Source organism: Lissotriton vulgaris, chromosome 10 (assembly GCF_964263255.1).
Source record: "Lissotriton vulgaris chromosome 10, aLisVul1.2, whole genome shotgun sequence".
Classification (NCBI taxonomy): Eukaryota; Metazoa; Chordata; class Amphibia; order Caudata; family Salamandridae; genus Lissotriton; species Lissotriton vulgaris.
The window spans coordinates 163,905,221-163,920,389 of record NC_141698.1 but is presented as its reverse complement, the minus strand read 5'-3'; the positions used below and the strand labels follow the sequence as shown (position 1 = coordinate 163,920,389).

Sequence of the window (15,169 nt, the reverse complement as noted above, 5' to 3'; positions counted from 1 at the left end):
AGACACTGCAGTAAGCACGGAGGGGCTTTAAGGATAAGCAGAAAACGGTGCATGATTGCGAACTATAGATCTAATCAACGCTACGCTACAATGCCAAATCCTCTGGCATGAGAGATCATTATGACTTGGGCCACACTTAGCCAGTTGAAACTTTGCTACTCCAATTCCTTAGCACACAAGGTGTGTTCAAAAAAGATATATTTGTTGGGTCCCTACACCATGACCTATGTTACCAAAACGCTAGGCGATTTAATGTACCTTAAATGCCAAGTATTGTAACAGTGTAGTAGCGGCAGCCAGTGATCGTGTTATGTCTCAGGCTCAAAAAGTAGGACAAAACAAACTCATATCTGCTCCACTATTTGTTGTGCCCTGCTCAAAAACGCATGAGGAAATGCTTCTATAATAATGCAGCAGACTACACCAATCACTAATTCAGTCGCTGCTAGAGCGCAAGTCCTGCCCACCCAATACATAAATAAAGCAAACCTTCATCTCAAAGCAGACTTTGCCTTTAGAAACTCTATAGGAAGCCCTCCCTCCAGCCCAAAGGAAGTCAAGGCTTTCCATGGTCTGAGAAGAAGCACTTAAGGGATCTCTTGAATTTTTGAAGTGAAGATCACGGTTATCTGGTCAAGACAATAAACAGGGCAGATTATATGGTTTTAAACCATTCAGATATCGAGATTATAGTTTACAGAAAGCATTTTCAGAAATTGCAAAGTTCACATGTAACAAGCATATGTCCTAGCAGACCACTGCACATATAACAGACAGCAGTCAACAAGTACTGGAAGAATCTCATGCTATGCCAACTATGGAATAGAAGTATATTAGCATAAATTTAGTTTGGTATTCATTACAACATTGCTTTTTTGACATTATTGCAAGCAATGTAATACTTGTAAAACAAATCGGCAAAGTCAGTACAAAAAATATTAAGTGCATTTGATTTAGTAATTTTAAACTGAGCATTTTGACATTTTGAAATACGCCTCAATGCAACTAATTAATGGGACACAATGCAATGTGGATGTCAAGGGAGTGTACAAATGAAAGTCTGAAAAAAGTTGGCAAGACAAAGTCCAGTGTTTCCGAGCTTACCTTCATAACGCGTGTTGTCAGGTAACACCTAACCCTGAAGGGGAAGAAGAAGAGGAAACTGAATTTCCGTGGCACTGACAGATATCTCTCGCCTTGCCCGTTTCTTATTTCCAGCACAATGCAGACGAAAGTCGATGAAACGCGGAAGGGTTGGGAGAAAGCCGCCGAGGTGGACGCGAGGAAGATGCCGAGGACCGATAGCGAGAAAGACTCTGCAGTCGACTCAAGGATAGCTAGAGAGGAAGACACCAAGGTGGAGAAGATGGGATTCAATCCCAAACCCAACGTCAATGCGGAGGGAGGATAGACGCCGTTGTCAGAACCAGAATACTTCAGAAGGCAGGAGCCAGTCAGAGTGCAGGCTTCGGAGACTCCAGAAGACTTTGCAAGGAAGTACGGAGACCACCAAGAAGATGAAGTACCCCGCCATGCTCTGGAACCTGGTTAACCCAGCTACGCACACATTTCCTTGGGCGATACGGTGGAGACAGGACTAGGACAGGAAGAGGGTGGAGAATTAAAAAGTAAAAATGCGACACGGCGGGAAGGGGAGGGGGCGGAGCGGGTAAAGGGAAGAGAGGGGAGGGGGGAGGAGAAATGCGACACGGCGGGAAGGGGAGGGGGCGGAGCGGGTAAAGGGAAGAGAGGGGAGGGGGGAGGAGAAATGCGACACGGCGGGAAGGGGAGGGGGCGGAGCGGGTAAACCAAGACGGACGTGCACGCGCTTTTAAGCTCAATGCGCATGCGCATTGAGCTTAAAAAAGTCACGGGCACTGCAAGGAATCGCCACGATTCCTTGCAGTGTGGATAAAGAGTGGATAAGTCCCAATTCTCTCGCTTGCTCGATGCGCATGCGCATCGACAGGCGAGACCTAAAAATGCAGCTCGCCGTGATATTTCAAATTGTTTCATGTTTCTGCCAACGCGTTTCGGGGCTCAAATGACGCACTAACAGCTCACCATTCATTTTTGGGCATCATTTAATCATTCAAAGTCCAACCCTCAGCGGGCGTTTGCATAATACAAGATTTCATTAATGCATTGTGGGACATCTAGAGCTTTGGTGAGTAACATTTATTTACCTTTGTAGGTTTGATGCGCATTTCCTATTCAAGCTTGTAAGTCCTTTAGTGTGTGTATATATATATATATATATATATATATATATATATATATATTTGCCACACTGCTCCTTCGGTTAAAAAGAAGAACGGGCGCACTCCTTCTGCAATTAATCCACAATCCGTTTATTTATTCAAAGCCAAGAAAGGGTAAGCACTGATCAACGCGTTTCGATGCCTCCTGCATCTTGCTCACGCTATATATATATATATATATATATATATATATATATATATATATATATATATATATATATATATTTACTGAAAAAAACCATAGGTTTTAGGCCTTATATAGTTAGGAGTGAATTTCAAAGGTTTTTTAAATGCTAATTCCTAACTATATAAGGCCTGAAACCTATGTTCAGTGAATATATATATATATATATATATCTTCCAAAGATTTATAAGGATTCCCCACATTTCTCTCCAGCAAGACAACAACATTTTACTAGTCCATGGTGCATTGAGAACAGAAAGCATTTGTTCTGGAGAACAGAAAGGAATTTGTTCTTATACAGAACCATTCTCAATCAAAGTTATTCAGTCATTCTCCACTATAGTTTACTAAGGCAGGGGTTGCAACGAAGCCTGTTGCATGAAAAACCCCGATAGCAGGAAAGGGATCGTACTCTCGACCACTAGCAGTAATTGGGCTTACTGTATGACTCCATACGGTGTTTGGTGAAGTATAGCTTGGCGATCTCAGATTGCCTTTGGAAGCCTAATGGTACACTTCTTGAAAGATTCAGAGTTGTGGTCCGATTCCAAACAGAGACACACCATGGGGGGGGGGGGGGGGGGGGGATCATTTGGCTGGAATGCGCATACAGTGTGGTGATTGCATGCGTCCGTGGAATAAAGCGACCAGTGGCATCATGTCTTTATTTACCGATGTTGCACATGCAAACTATTGGAAAAATCGTATATCTTCTCCAGCACCACAACACTGTACAGCATCAGGAAAAGCCATTAGATAATCAGATATATATTCTGGTACATTGTCATTTCCATTAAACTGATAGCCACTTTACTGGCTCACTTTTCAAGTTGTTTGAAAACAACTTCTCGATTATCAAAAGTGGCCGCGTGCGCTCTAGTGTGACTGTCCCGTAGGCTCCCGGACTCGCACGCGGCTCCCAGGTGTGAAGCACTGCCCGCCTGCTGTCTCTGCAGAGAGCGCCGCCTGCTCAGCTTGTTGACTAGTCGCGCACTGTGGCTGGAGACAGCCGCGCGTGCTGCTGGTGATCTGAGCTGCTGCACAGTGGCCCTCCCATGCCACACTCTGCCTGCCGTGACTCCACGTGATGTCAGCTTCCTGCACGAGACGGCGATGTGGCGCTGGTGAAGATGCTGGCAATCACAAAGTGACAGTGCAGCCAGGCAGTCTCCCCGGAGTGCATCTCCTAGCAGCTCTGGTGGCACCAGGCACTTCCGAGTCCCCCCCACCCCCCCAGTCACGCTTCCCGTGTGAGGAGCCGGGCACTGCAGATCGCTGGGTGCTCCCTAACAAGGTCGAGCATGTCTGCTACTTTGTGTGCGCCACTTAATGAGCACTAATCGGGCCCCCCGGGTGGCATTGTTCCTGGGTATGTTCATTTGAATGTAAATAAGTGGCACGGCGCGGGCTGGGTGCTCGTTTGAGTTGTGCGTGCACCGGCTTCCCCGGAATGCAGACTAGTTCGCAGTGACCAAGGAACCAGTCCTTGCGAGGAAGGCGAGCTCGGCGTCCCTGGAGCCCATCGTGGTGCCCTCCTGTCCCCGGCATGAGGGCAGGAGCCCGGGCACCGGCACTCCCAAGACCCTGGCGTTCTCCATCAACAGGATCATGGCAAAGAGCGCGGAGCCCCGGCTAGCCGCCTTCCACGAGCACAGGCCGGGCACGGAGCCCGAGTCCAAGAAGGCGCCCAGCCTGTGTGCCCCCGTACCCTGCATGCTGCCCATGCAGCCCGTGGGCTACGAGATGCACCCCAAGTCTCTCCTGAACTACCCCGAGCTCTGGAAGTCGAGCCTGAGGGGCGCCGTCTGCAGCTCGCTGTGCAAGTCCAACTGTGGCATTTGTTGCAAGAGCGACTTGAACATTGGGCAGTCTGTGCTGCCCACCAGCCGGGTCATCAAGCCGCAGGTGATAAACCAGGCCATGGGGATGCCCGCCAACGGGTCCCTGTACTACTTCAACTACGTGGACTCGTCGTACCACCCGCACGACCTCAGCGGGCACTTGTTCCCCTCCGGCATCTTGAACGCTCAGTCCCAGGCTTCCCTGTCCGCCCACCAGAAACTGCTTTTGCTGGAAAATGCGGAGCTGGCGAGCCTGGCGGCGGCGAAGTTCTCGAACCTTCAGTACCCGCACAAGGAGCGCCTGCCGGGGCAGCTGGACCAGGTGATGAAGGAGAACACGGCCTCCGTGGACAGGAACGGGGTCAAAAGTCACAGCAAACTCAGCTCCACTGCCCCGGATGGGAAACCGAAGAACTTCACGTGTGACGTCTGCGGCAAGGTAAGGACCCCCAGAGAACTTCTATGGGTACCGGGTGCTGTAAGGGATGCCAGGTCAGGGCTCTGGGTACAGAGTATGGTAAGGGCCACCAGAACGGTTCTCTGGGTATAGGGTGTAGTAGGAGACGGTAGGTCAGTACTCTCGGTACAGAGCATGCAAGGACCCACCAGTACAGTTTTCCGTGTGCAGGTCATTGCTCTGGGTACAGAGTGTTGCAAGTGCCCCAGGACAGTTATGCTTGTCCAGGATTTACTAACAGACCCCAGAACAGTGCTCTGGGTACAGAGCATGGTAAGGGCCCACCATAGCTGCCAAGGTTTCAGATTGCTATGTGTGACATTTTCATAATTTCAGTGTAATTATGAGTGACATTTCACCAACTATGAGTGACATTCCTCGCGGCCTGCAAAATCAAGCAATGAAGATGAGGGAAACATATAAATATCAGAAATTACATCTATTTGTGCAATGAGATCGGCTTTACGATCATATATTCAAACACACATAGTTAAGCTGAAAGAGTGGTGACCAAAAACTCTAAAGAGTTATAAAACAGGCAATTGACTTTCTCCATCTATGCATGAAGGGTCTGGAAAACATCCCTGTATACATCAGGACTGCCTCAACACTACTCCAACTGAGGAAAGAGTTGTACACGCACCTTTTTAAAAAGCAGGACAGCACAATGCAGTAATATTACATGTCTCCTCACAGAACCCAGGTAACTCTCCCATCATTTGCTGACTTCTCGTGCCTTGACCATGTACATCACTCCACTTGTCTTGGTTTGTGCTATTAAAATAGCATTTACTTATAATAATCTCCCTTCACAGACATAGATCTTCAGAGTAATCTACATGCACAGGTGCAAGAAAGCAAACGTTTCGCCTAGTCATATATGGTGACTAATAACTAGAATGTTATAAGCAGAGAAGCAATGTTAAATGCAATAATCAAATAAAACAATCTTTTTATAAAGTAACACTACAGATCTGGGTAATAATGTTAAGAGTTATTTTAAAACTGTAATGTATGCAGATACAGCCCTGCCTGTGGGTGTTTCAATTCAGTTCTAACAGTGCGCCTACCTGGAAACCCTCACTGCCTGTGCCCCTTCTTAGCTCCAGCAGTTCCTAAGGGCCCTGGCTGCCTGTGCCAATACTCGGGTGTAAATGTACGAAACCACCCATCTGCACTGCAAACAGAACACGACTGAGATGGTGAAAGGTTTCAGGCTTCCCCTGCAGTACTCTAGCCGCCCTCCAACTGAGATAGTGCTACAGGAGATGGCCTGATGTTACAGAAATGGAGGCTTAGGTCTGGGGGCTGGTGGAGGAAGGAGGGAATACATGTTTTCTTTATGTGTATTTTTATAAGGCGCACACATTTATGTCCATTTTTTAGGATGATTATAAACAGTCACATACAATGCTAGAATTCAAACATTAACAAAAGAAGTAGGTTATACAGTAATAATGTCCATTAGTGAATCAATCGCTTAGTACAACAACAGTAAGGCAGTGATATTTGTGAGCAGCACGCATCCGATGAAGAGGAGCTGGTATCTTTCAATGCCATGCTGCGAATGGAGTGAGACCGTAATACAAGCAACTATTTGTATGAAACAACCGACTGCTTGCTACTTAAAGGTAGTCAGTGTGAGACACTTACTTGTGGCGTGGGGAACACTGCAGTGCTGTCACGGTACAGGCCAGACAGCCGCCACGACCTCCTCCCGCCCCGTGAGCAGAGGCCTCCATGGCCTAGGCCTCGAGTCAAGGACTGGCGCAGGCCCTGCATTTTTATTATGCCCTTAGTTCTGCTGCACTCACTGCAGCGCAACAGGGCCTGTTGAGGCCCCATCAGTTTGGCGGACGGGTCGTGGGTGACGGGGTAGTCAGATCACGGCAGTAATTCAGGGCATACATCATCGCGCGGTGAGAACAGAAACGGTGTGCGAAGCCGCGCCGCCCACTCGTGCAGCCTAAGGACGGTCCTGTGACTGTTCCCTGCACCACTTAAAGTTACCCTCGCCGCCTGCACCCTCTGACCGCTGGGGTGTGAAAGCTGCCGCCCGCAATAGCATACACTCAAAATATGTTTTCAAGGTATTATTATTTATTTATGCATTTTTATATAGCGCGGACTTTACCTGAAGGTGTCCGAGCGCTTCACAATAAGAACAGAACTGATACATAAAACTGAAGTAAACAGATTAAAGAAAAAATAAGGCCGGCAAAAGGAGAAGCAAGAAGGGGTCGGGGGAGTAATTGGATTGCTACGGAGCCAAACAGGTACGTCTAGGAAGAGACGGAAAAGGTTGGTATATACCGGCTTGTGTGGCATCCATCTTTTAAAAGAAGGTGGATTTTTGGCATTAGTTAGTGTCAGGAGTCTACTGTCAATCACCGTGATGATGAATGTTTTTCACCAAAACGACATGGGTAGCAGAAGTGACATCATACACCCTATGAGCATTGATGACATCACACAGCTGATGCTTGCCATAAACTATGCACCTCAAGAACTTACGGTTTGCTGTTAATGTGCTATACACTGAGCAACACATGCAAATTAGTGAACGTTATTGCTGCCTTGCCATCATGACTCTTGAGACGAGGGGTATCAGTGTCAGCAGTAGGGTTACAAAAAGTGGTAGCCAAGTGTAAACGCTGCTACTCCTTCCTATCCTTTATTGATGTCCCAGCTCAGGCCGGAGGGTTAAAGGGAGCAGACGCGCAGCGCTTGGTAGGCTCTCTAACTATTTTCTACTTGCACATTCGATTCGATTTTATATGATTACAACCCTGTTTTGTAATTGAACAAACCTGAATTGTTTTTACTGTGGCCTGCTTTTGAGTGCGTTGTACTCAGTATTTTAAAAACGGTGACAATTTCTATGTATTACTTGTCATAAGGCTGCTCGGTCCACTCCAGTCGACGCTCCGACGACGGACACACTCCTCGGCCGCCGCCGGGCCCCGACCCCCGGGCCCGGCGTGGCCACGTTCGCAGTCCTCCTCTTGGTGGCCAGAGAGCAAAAGCTGCCAGGAGGTGGTCAAGGTGGGGCCTGCCCCACCACAGCAGTTCTCTGTGAACTGTATAGCGAGGGGCACAAGGTCAGCCCCGCACCAGCCGGCAGCATCACCCGGTATCCCCCTCGGTACAGGAGAACGGCAGGAACATCGAAGGCTTCCCCCAGGCAGGGGGAAGCGGAAACCACGTCCTCCCGGCCCCGCCCACAATCAGGCGGCGGCCATCTTGAGGTGGCTCGGGCCGCGGCGGTGATCTCTGGGTAAAACGAGGGGTGGGCACCCTCGAGATTAAAATAAAGACATTAAAATAAAAGACAGAAGCCCCCCAAGCCCCCCCCCCCCAAATTTGTTTTCCCGAAAAAGCGCAGGGTGCGCGCACGGTGCGCGCTTACAGATATATAATTGTTTTCTCTTTTAATTTTCTCAGGAACCACTGGAAGGATTTACACTATTTAACAAAAAGCGTGATCTGCGTACCAGACTCTACCATTTTGACAAGTTTGGTGTAATTCTGTTCAGCGGTTCAAGCTGTAGCCGTGTCTAAAGGTCCTATGGAAATTAACATGGGGACCCCCCTTTTTTCTCAGCCCCCACTTGACTAATCCCCCCAAAACTTTCAGGGAAGGAGAGGAGCGGAGCGGGCCATCTTCTTTGAGAAATTTGGGAAGATTCATCAACCAGTGCCAAAGTTATTCCCAATAGAATGTTGTGGATTTCCTATGGAAACTAGGTCCTAACTATATATACCTACTGGCTACCGCCAATAGGTAAATATATATATATATATATATCACATAAAGGTATGAAGAATCCGCCTTAACCCTCGCTATACCGCACCCTAGAGCAACGGTAATTGCGCATGGCCCGCTCATAATAGGAAGCCCAACACGGAAACTTTGTGTCAAGCCCACGCGGGCGCCGTACACATTTTTATGACACACAGCTTCGAATAGGGATGTACAGGAGAGACGCTCCGGGATTATCTTTACAATGACGTCCCGTAGCATCTTGTAACCACACTCGGCATTAGCTGCAAAACAATAATACTGGGTTAAAATAAGCTTACACAGAGCTAGATGACTCACCAAAGACAATACACGGACCGGAGGCGCTATACACAGCATCTAGTCGTACACCAAGATGATCGTTACAGAATGCGTGCGCACCGCTAATTAAATAGCATCAAAACATGGAGTACTTCCTCTATGTTTACCTCACGTACACGCGGGACCGGGCATGCCTAATCAAGAGCTAAATACAGGCATTACAAAGTGGGGGAAACATTGCATAGGGTCAAAAACTCAGCGCAACTATAACATTTATTAAGTGTTAAGTTGTACCTATTTGCAAATTTTTTCCAAGGAGAGTGATTATATTTGTATGTAATTCTTTGCATGACTTGTAGTATTATAGTTCAAAGAACTCTACCATGTCTATTACCTGCCTGCATGTTGCCATGAAAACCTGTGGTTAAATTCCACATCACACAAACTTTTTTTCAACAGTGTCACAGGTCTTTTGTAACCACTATAAATAGAGCACGTTTAGAGGTGAATGCAGATGTAGTGACCATGTTCCACCAGTGATCGTCGAAACGCGTCTGCAGTTTGGAATACAATAAATAATCCTTGATTATTACCCCACGGAGTCGGTGCCTACTTTACATTTGGAAAGAAGGATTGTCTTGAACATATACATATATATATGGATATAATATATATATATAAATATAATATATCCAGCAGCTGTAGTCTCTCAACACGCTGAACGAAATTACAGAGAAAACTACGCAAGTACTGCGTTCCTTTTGGCACAGAGTTTATTTAGGTATGAGTATCCAAATCTGACGCGTTTCGGGCATCCGCCCTTGCTCACAGACAGTCAGTAAATGAAATAAACATCATTTAAATAGTACTTGTTCCACAGTTTTTTTCACAATGGCATTTTTTTTCATTCTAACCACGTGTAAATAGAAAGTGAGGACACACTACTCAGTAAAAACCATATTGAGTACCTCTTCCAAACATTTAAAAGTGCATAATGCAAGGGTAGAATAAAAACCAATATTATTTAAATTCTAATATGCCATAAATAGAGCAATAAATATACATTGAGAATATTTAAAACAATGTATAAAAAACGTTTTCATATAGCAGCATAAATGCATTTGACCACACAGAATTATACTTAAAGTATTGTTTTGGTCCATATTGAAGGCTACATGTGCAAAATAAGCATATTTCCCAGATGTGCAAATAACGCACAGTGTTGGAATGTACAAAAAAATCCTCAAAAATTGTCGTTAAAGGACAATTTTGTGCAAAAATGCTTAACATCGCAGTATGTAAACAATTAGATGAAATGGAGGGCTATATTTTTGTTTTTCATAGACTAAATTGTGCAAAATGCGAAAGGTTATATGGACCAAGGAATAAATATATAAATAGATGTATTCCAATTAATAAAATTAGTTAAATAAACAGTTTAGTTTTGAATATCTGCATGAATGCAGTAATGGTCAATTGAAATGCTGATTGCTCTCACAAACATATGTTAGCATAATACAAAATAGAACAAATGATGCAAGAAAACCAAAAGGTAGACACTGTGTCTATGTCCTCATAAAAAATATAAGAAAAAAGTGATTCCCAAAGTAGAGAATAATGGGATTTATAAAGAGAAACACCAGTCACCATGAAACCACAGGTGCATGTCAGGACGTAAACTGCAAATTCCGTCTTACAATTGTACGACCCCACTATGTTGGTCATGGTAGGACTGAAAGGTGTGGAATATTGGGTGGTGTTTATTCCGAATTTACAAGCTCTACAGGTAGAGCAACGTTTGAATCCCGGCCGGGATTTCAACCATTCTTCCTTCTTGCCCAGTTCGGGAAAGTCATGGCAGATCTGGGTCCTGAGAGAGGGGCCCCTACGGTATGTTATGGTGGGACCATCAGGTAGCCTCGGTGCTAAAACCAAGTCTGTTTTTGGAATCGGCCACCGTTGTTTAATGATGGACCTGATTTGTCTGGCCTGTTTACTGTAGGTTGTTATCATTCTAGGGGACTGTTCGATGTCAGAAGGAGCAGTATTAAGAGGAGAGATTGCAATGGGTGCCAATAGTGACTCTCGACTCCCAGCCTTCACTTTTTGTACAGCCAATTTTAAAGACGACTCCCTGTAACCTCTACGTCTGAACCTATCCAGGGCTTCATTTGAGCAATTAGTGAGGTCCGTATCAGTACTACATATTCTCTTCAATCTTAGTAACTCACCAAACGGGATATTGTCAATCACATGTTTGGGATGGGCACTGCTGGCATGTAAGGTGTTATTGCCAGCAGTGTCCTTCCTGTGCAGTCTGGTTGCCAAATATCCTTCATGCACAAATACTTTTACATCCAGAAATTATATATATATTCCAACACAATCAGCTTTGTCGAGCCGAAGGCAGAGAGCACACAGGTATCCTTGCAAAGATGTTTATGGCAGACCCCTCACCCCCCCCCCCCCCGACAGACGCATTTCGTCAGTGTCAGTTTGTTGTGTACAAAGTGTGCCCATTTCTAGTCATAACACATCACATACATTTCATGAACATAATAGAAGGACCACAGCACGAGTTGAAAATGCTGCGGCCATCTTTTAACTTGTTTTATTCAGTGTGTAATTATGATAAAGGCTATTCAATAAAGTGCTTTTGTGCTTATAAAATTCAAATTAAACAACATATGTGCAAAAGGTAGGGTAATCGCAAATCAAAATTAGGAAATTGTCAACCTATCAAGATAAGACACGTATAATAAATATGTAAATAAATTGTGTATAGTGTAAATCTGTCATTTCGTGAGGTTTGCAGTATAACATGACCTTTCGTTAGAATATACTCGAATGACCAGTTAGTCTCTCGCAAGAATATACATTTACATGCATTCAATTCATTTCGATAATGCGTCCCTATCACAGTATCAAGGCCTGTATGGGCAGGTGTCTCAGTATTTGTATGAGCCATTGGAAAAAAGGACATTCTCTTATGTATGATTTAATCTAAATTCAAATGGAACAATAGCTCACTTTCTTAGCGTTTTCATTCTAGTTACTTTTTGAAAGTTCAGCCTGCTACATCACCCTGTATTTTAATTTTCAGTGTACTCATAGATGTACCCACATCTGTTCATTGTTATTTAATCCCCAAGGGGTCCTGGTTTGGATGTCAAAGATATATTTAGACTCCAGGATTCTGAGTGCTTTGACTCTGTCTCCTCCCTTTTCCCTACGGTCTACCTGATCTAGGCAGTAGAAGCTTAATAGATCCCTGTTGCTTGGATGCTGTTGGGCAAAATGGCGTGCTACGGATAAGTCTTATCCCTATTAGTTATAGCACGCATGTGCTCCAGCACTCGCTTCTTGGCAGGGTGGATCATGCTGCCTATATAGCTCTTGGCGCACGGACATTTCAGGCAGTATATTGTGTATTCTGAATTGCAATTCAGAAACTCTGATCTCTCTAGTGGGTTTAACATCTTCTGGTCTTCCTGAGTAATTCAGTACTTTTTTACTATGTTTGCGGGCCTTCAAACGCAAACATGGGTAAAATCCCTTTACAGTTCGTGTTTTTTGGGACTGTAATGGAGTCGAAAAATGACTATGGACTCAATGGTCCCCAAGTGATTAGCAGCGTCAGTAGGTTATCGATGGACGGTCAGGGAGATTTCTTTTAAAACATTGTCTGTTTTTAAGATGTGCCAATTTTTCTTTAAAATATACACCATCTCTCCTGATTTGATATTGAAATCTGTAATCATTCTGGTAAGTTCCTCTCTTTTAATCACAGGTTTCACTACCAGAAAGTCCTTTCTGTTAATCTTTGCTACCTTATCTGCAGCCTCCCTGAGAATGTTATTTGAGTTTCCCTGGTCTTTAATCCAGTACTGGCTTCAATCTTGGCACTTTAGTAATCTTCCTCCGTCGAGCAGTTACTCTTCAGGCGTAGGAGTTCACCAAAAGGGATGTTACGTACCAGACTCCTGGGATGATGACTGGCTGCATGCAACACTGCGTTACCCGCCGTGGGTTTCCTATATAGACTAGTCTGGAGGAAGTTGTGGTCTACAAAAAACCTCCAGGTCCAGGTAATGTACGGACGCTGAGCTCATGGTGCTAGTAAATCTCAGGTTCCACTTGTTGTCAATCAGCGCGGCCACGTACTCCTCGGCCGAGGATCGTCACCGCGCCAGACGACAAAGAGGTCGTCTATGTGCCTAGTCCATAGCATTTTGTCTGTCCAATGATCATGGACGTCGCCCATGGCCACGTGCTTCTCCCACCAGCTCTCGAATAAATTTGCGTAGCTGGGGGCGAAGCACGTGCCCATTGCAGTCCCCCTTGTTTGTTTATAGAGCTTGCCTGCAAAGAGAAAAATGTTGTTATATAAACAGAATCTTATGTTGAGCAGCATCTGATTGTGTTTGTAATACTTTAAAGGTTTTCTATCCAGAAACCATTTTACTGCTGCAATGCCATCTTCGTGGCCAATACATGTATAAAGGTTGGTAACATCTAGCGTGATAAGCATGTGTGGTTCCCACATTATGTTATCCATAAGTCGAAGGAAGTCCTGCGTATCTCTCACATACAAGGTGAAGTCTTTGACAATAGGAGCTAGAAAAGAATCAATAAATCTTGAAGTGTTCTCCAATAGGCTATCGATAGAAGACACAATCGGTCTCCCTGGTGGACTTTTGGCATTCTTATGGACCTTGGGGAGGTGGTAAAAAGTGGGTATTGCAGGTGCCTCACATTGTAGGAATTGGAATTCTTCCATATTCAGCATCCCTTCATTTTTCCAACCTTCCAAAAGGATTTGATAATCAATGGTGCATTGTACATATTCAGATTTTTTGATTATGGTATAGCACTCAGTGTCTGTAAGTTGGCGTAATGCCTCTTGTACATAGGCCTCTTTTGAAAATCACAATATTTCCCCCTTTGTCAGAGGGCTTTTATTTCGATGCTATCATCGCTTTTCAAGGATTTTATCACCTCCTATTCTTTAAGTGTTATGTTGGAACATTTGTTACCAGCTCCGATATTTGTTTTAGCTAGTTTCTCTATTTCCATGAGAATTGCTTCATTAAATACATCTATGGCATCATGTGGTTTATTCGGGAGTTTCTTCGATTTGAAGTTGCTAGGGTCTCTTATTTGCGTGACCCCTGTTTTATATATATTGGTGTGAACAAGACTACGTTTGTAGTCGAAACGTTGCATTTTGGAAGGCACTTGGAACAATAAATAACATCTTGCCTGGATTACGTGGGGTCTGTTTCTTCTCTCGCCGCTGCCTGTGGAGGTTTGAAGATTGTGCTGATATATATATATATATATATATACACACACACACACACAAACACATATATACACATACATATATATATATATATATACATATATATATATATATACATACATATATATATATATATATATATATATATATATATATATATATATATATATATATGTGTGTGAGATATATATATATATATATATATATATATATATATATATTCGGTAAGCACAAACGTCACAAACAAGTTGATGTCTTGAATGACGAGGCAGGACCCATAGATAGTGCAGGTTTTCAATTTATTGTGCGACCCAACACCAGTCCGACATGACGCGTTTCGGCTCTTACAAGCCTTGATCACATGACACATACAGGTGGCTGATGACCCTTATTTAAAGTGCACAGTGCTCATTTACATAATGAAAAGTGAAGACATACTTTGACACTTAATAGCATAATGCTGTTAGAATGAGATTGTGCAATTCTCAATTTAAACAAACAATAGCTATAATAGTTGTTTGTACAATCTGTAGCCAAGTAATATGTACTTTGGATTAATATGAATCCAAAATTACAAATAGCCAGCAAGGGGGGGAACAGAGATAAAAACAATCATTTTAAATACTGTGCCTTTAAAACAATAAATATTCACTTTTACCACCCAAATACTGTTGAAAGTGCAGTGTTTTACCGTATGCAGGATTTAGCTGCAACAATAAAAATAAACCAAAATGCAATGTCTTATTTCGAAAAACAACTCATAGGATTGATTTCCAAAATTGACAACAATAAAGCCCAAGTGGGCAAGCCATACTGATTCTGTATAGGGTCAATTGTACAAATTGATATTTGTTATAAAACAACAGATAGTACCGCCCAAGTGGGCAAGACGCCTTTGTGCAAAATACGCAATTTTAAATTCTCAAATAGTATGCCTTCATTATGTAAAACTTAAAAGTGCTGCCAGTGAATTTTAAAAACCATGTAATCGATGTTAAAATTCATGAAATATCAGATGTGTGGAGGACTTATACAGAGGGGCAAAAACAACCTAAAGT

The 15,169-nt window shown here is 43.9% G+C and overlaps 2 protein-coding genes across 2 annotated transcripts in view; one reads left to right on the top strand and one right to left on the bottom strand.

The window, feature by feature from the left end:
- LOC147684902 (retinol dehydrogenase 7-like) overlaps positions 1-15,169 on the bottom strand; it is a 202,374-nt gene that overhangs the window by 91,523 nt on the left and 95,682 nt on the right. The gene's annotated exons all lie outside the window — the stretch shown is intronic.
- The window catches only part of LOC147684903 (fez family zinc finger protein 2-like), a 63,720-nt gene continuing 49,773 nt past the window's right edge, over positions 1,223-15,169 (top strand). The window contains exons 1-2 of the mRNA XM_086942271.1: positions 1,223-1,357; positions 3,907-4,725. Coding sequence (XP_086798397.1) covers positions 1,223-1,357; positions 3,907-4,725 — 954 coding nt within the window. The remainder of the gene's footprint in view (positions 1,358-3,906; positions 4,726-15,169) is intronic.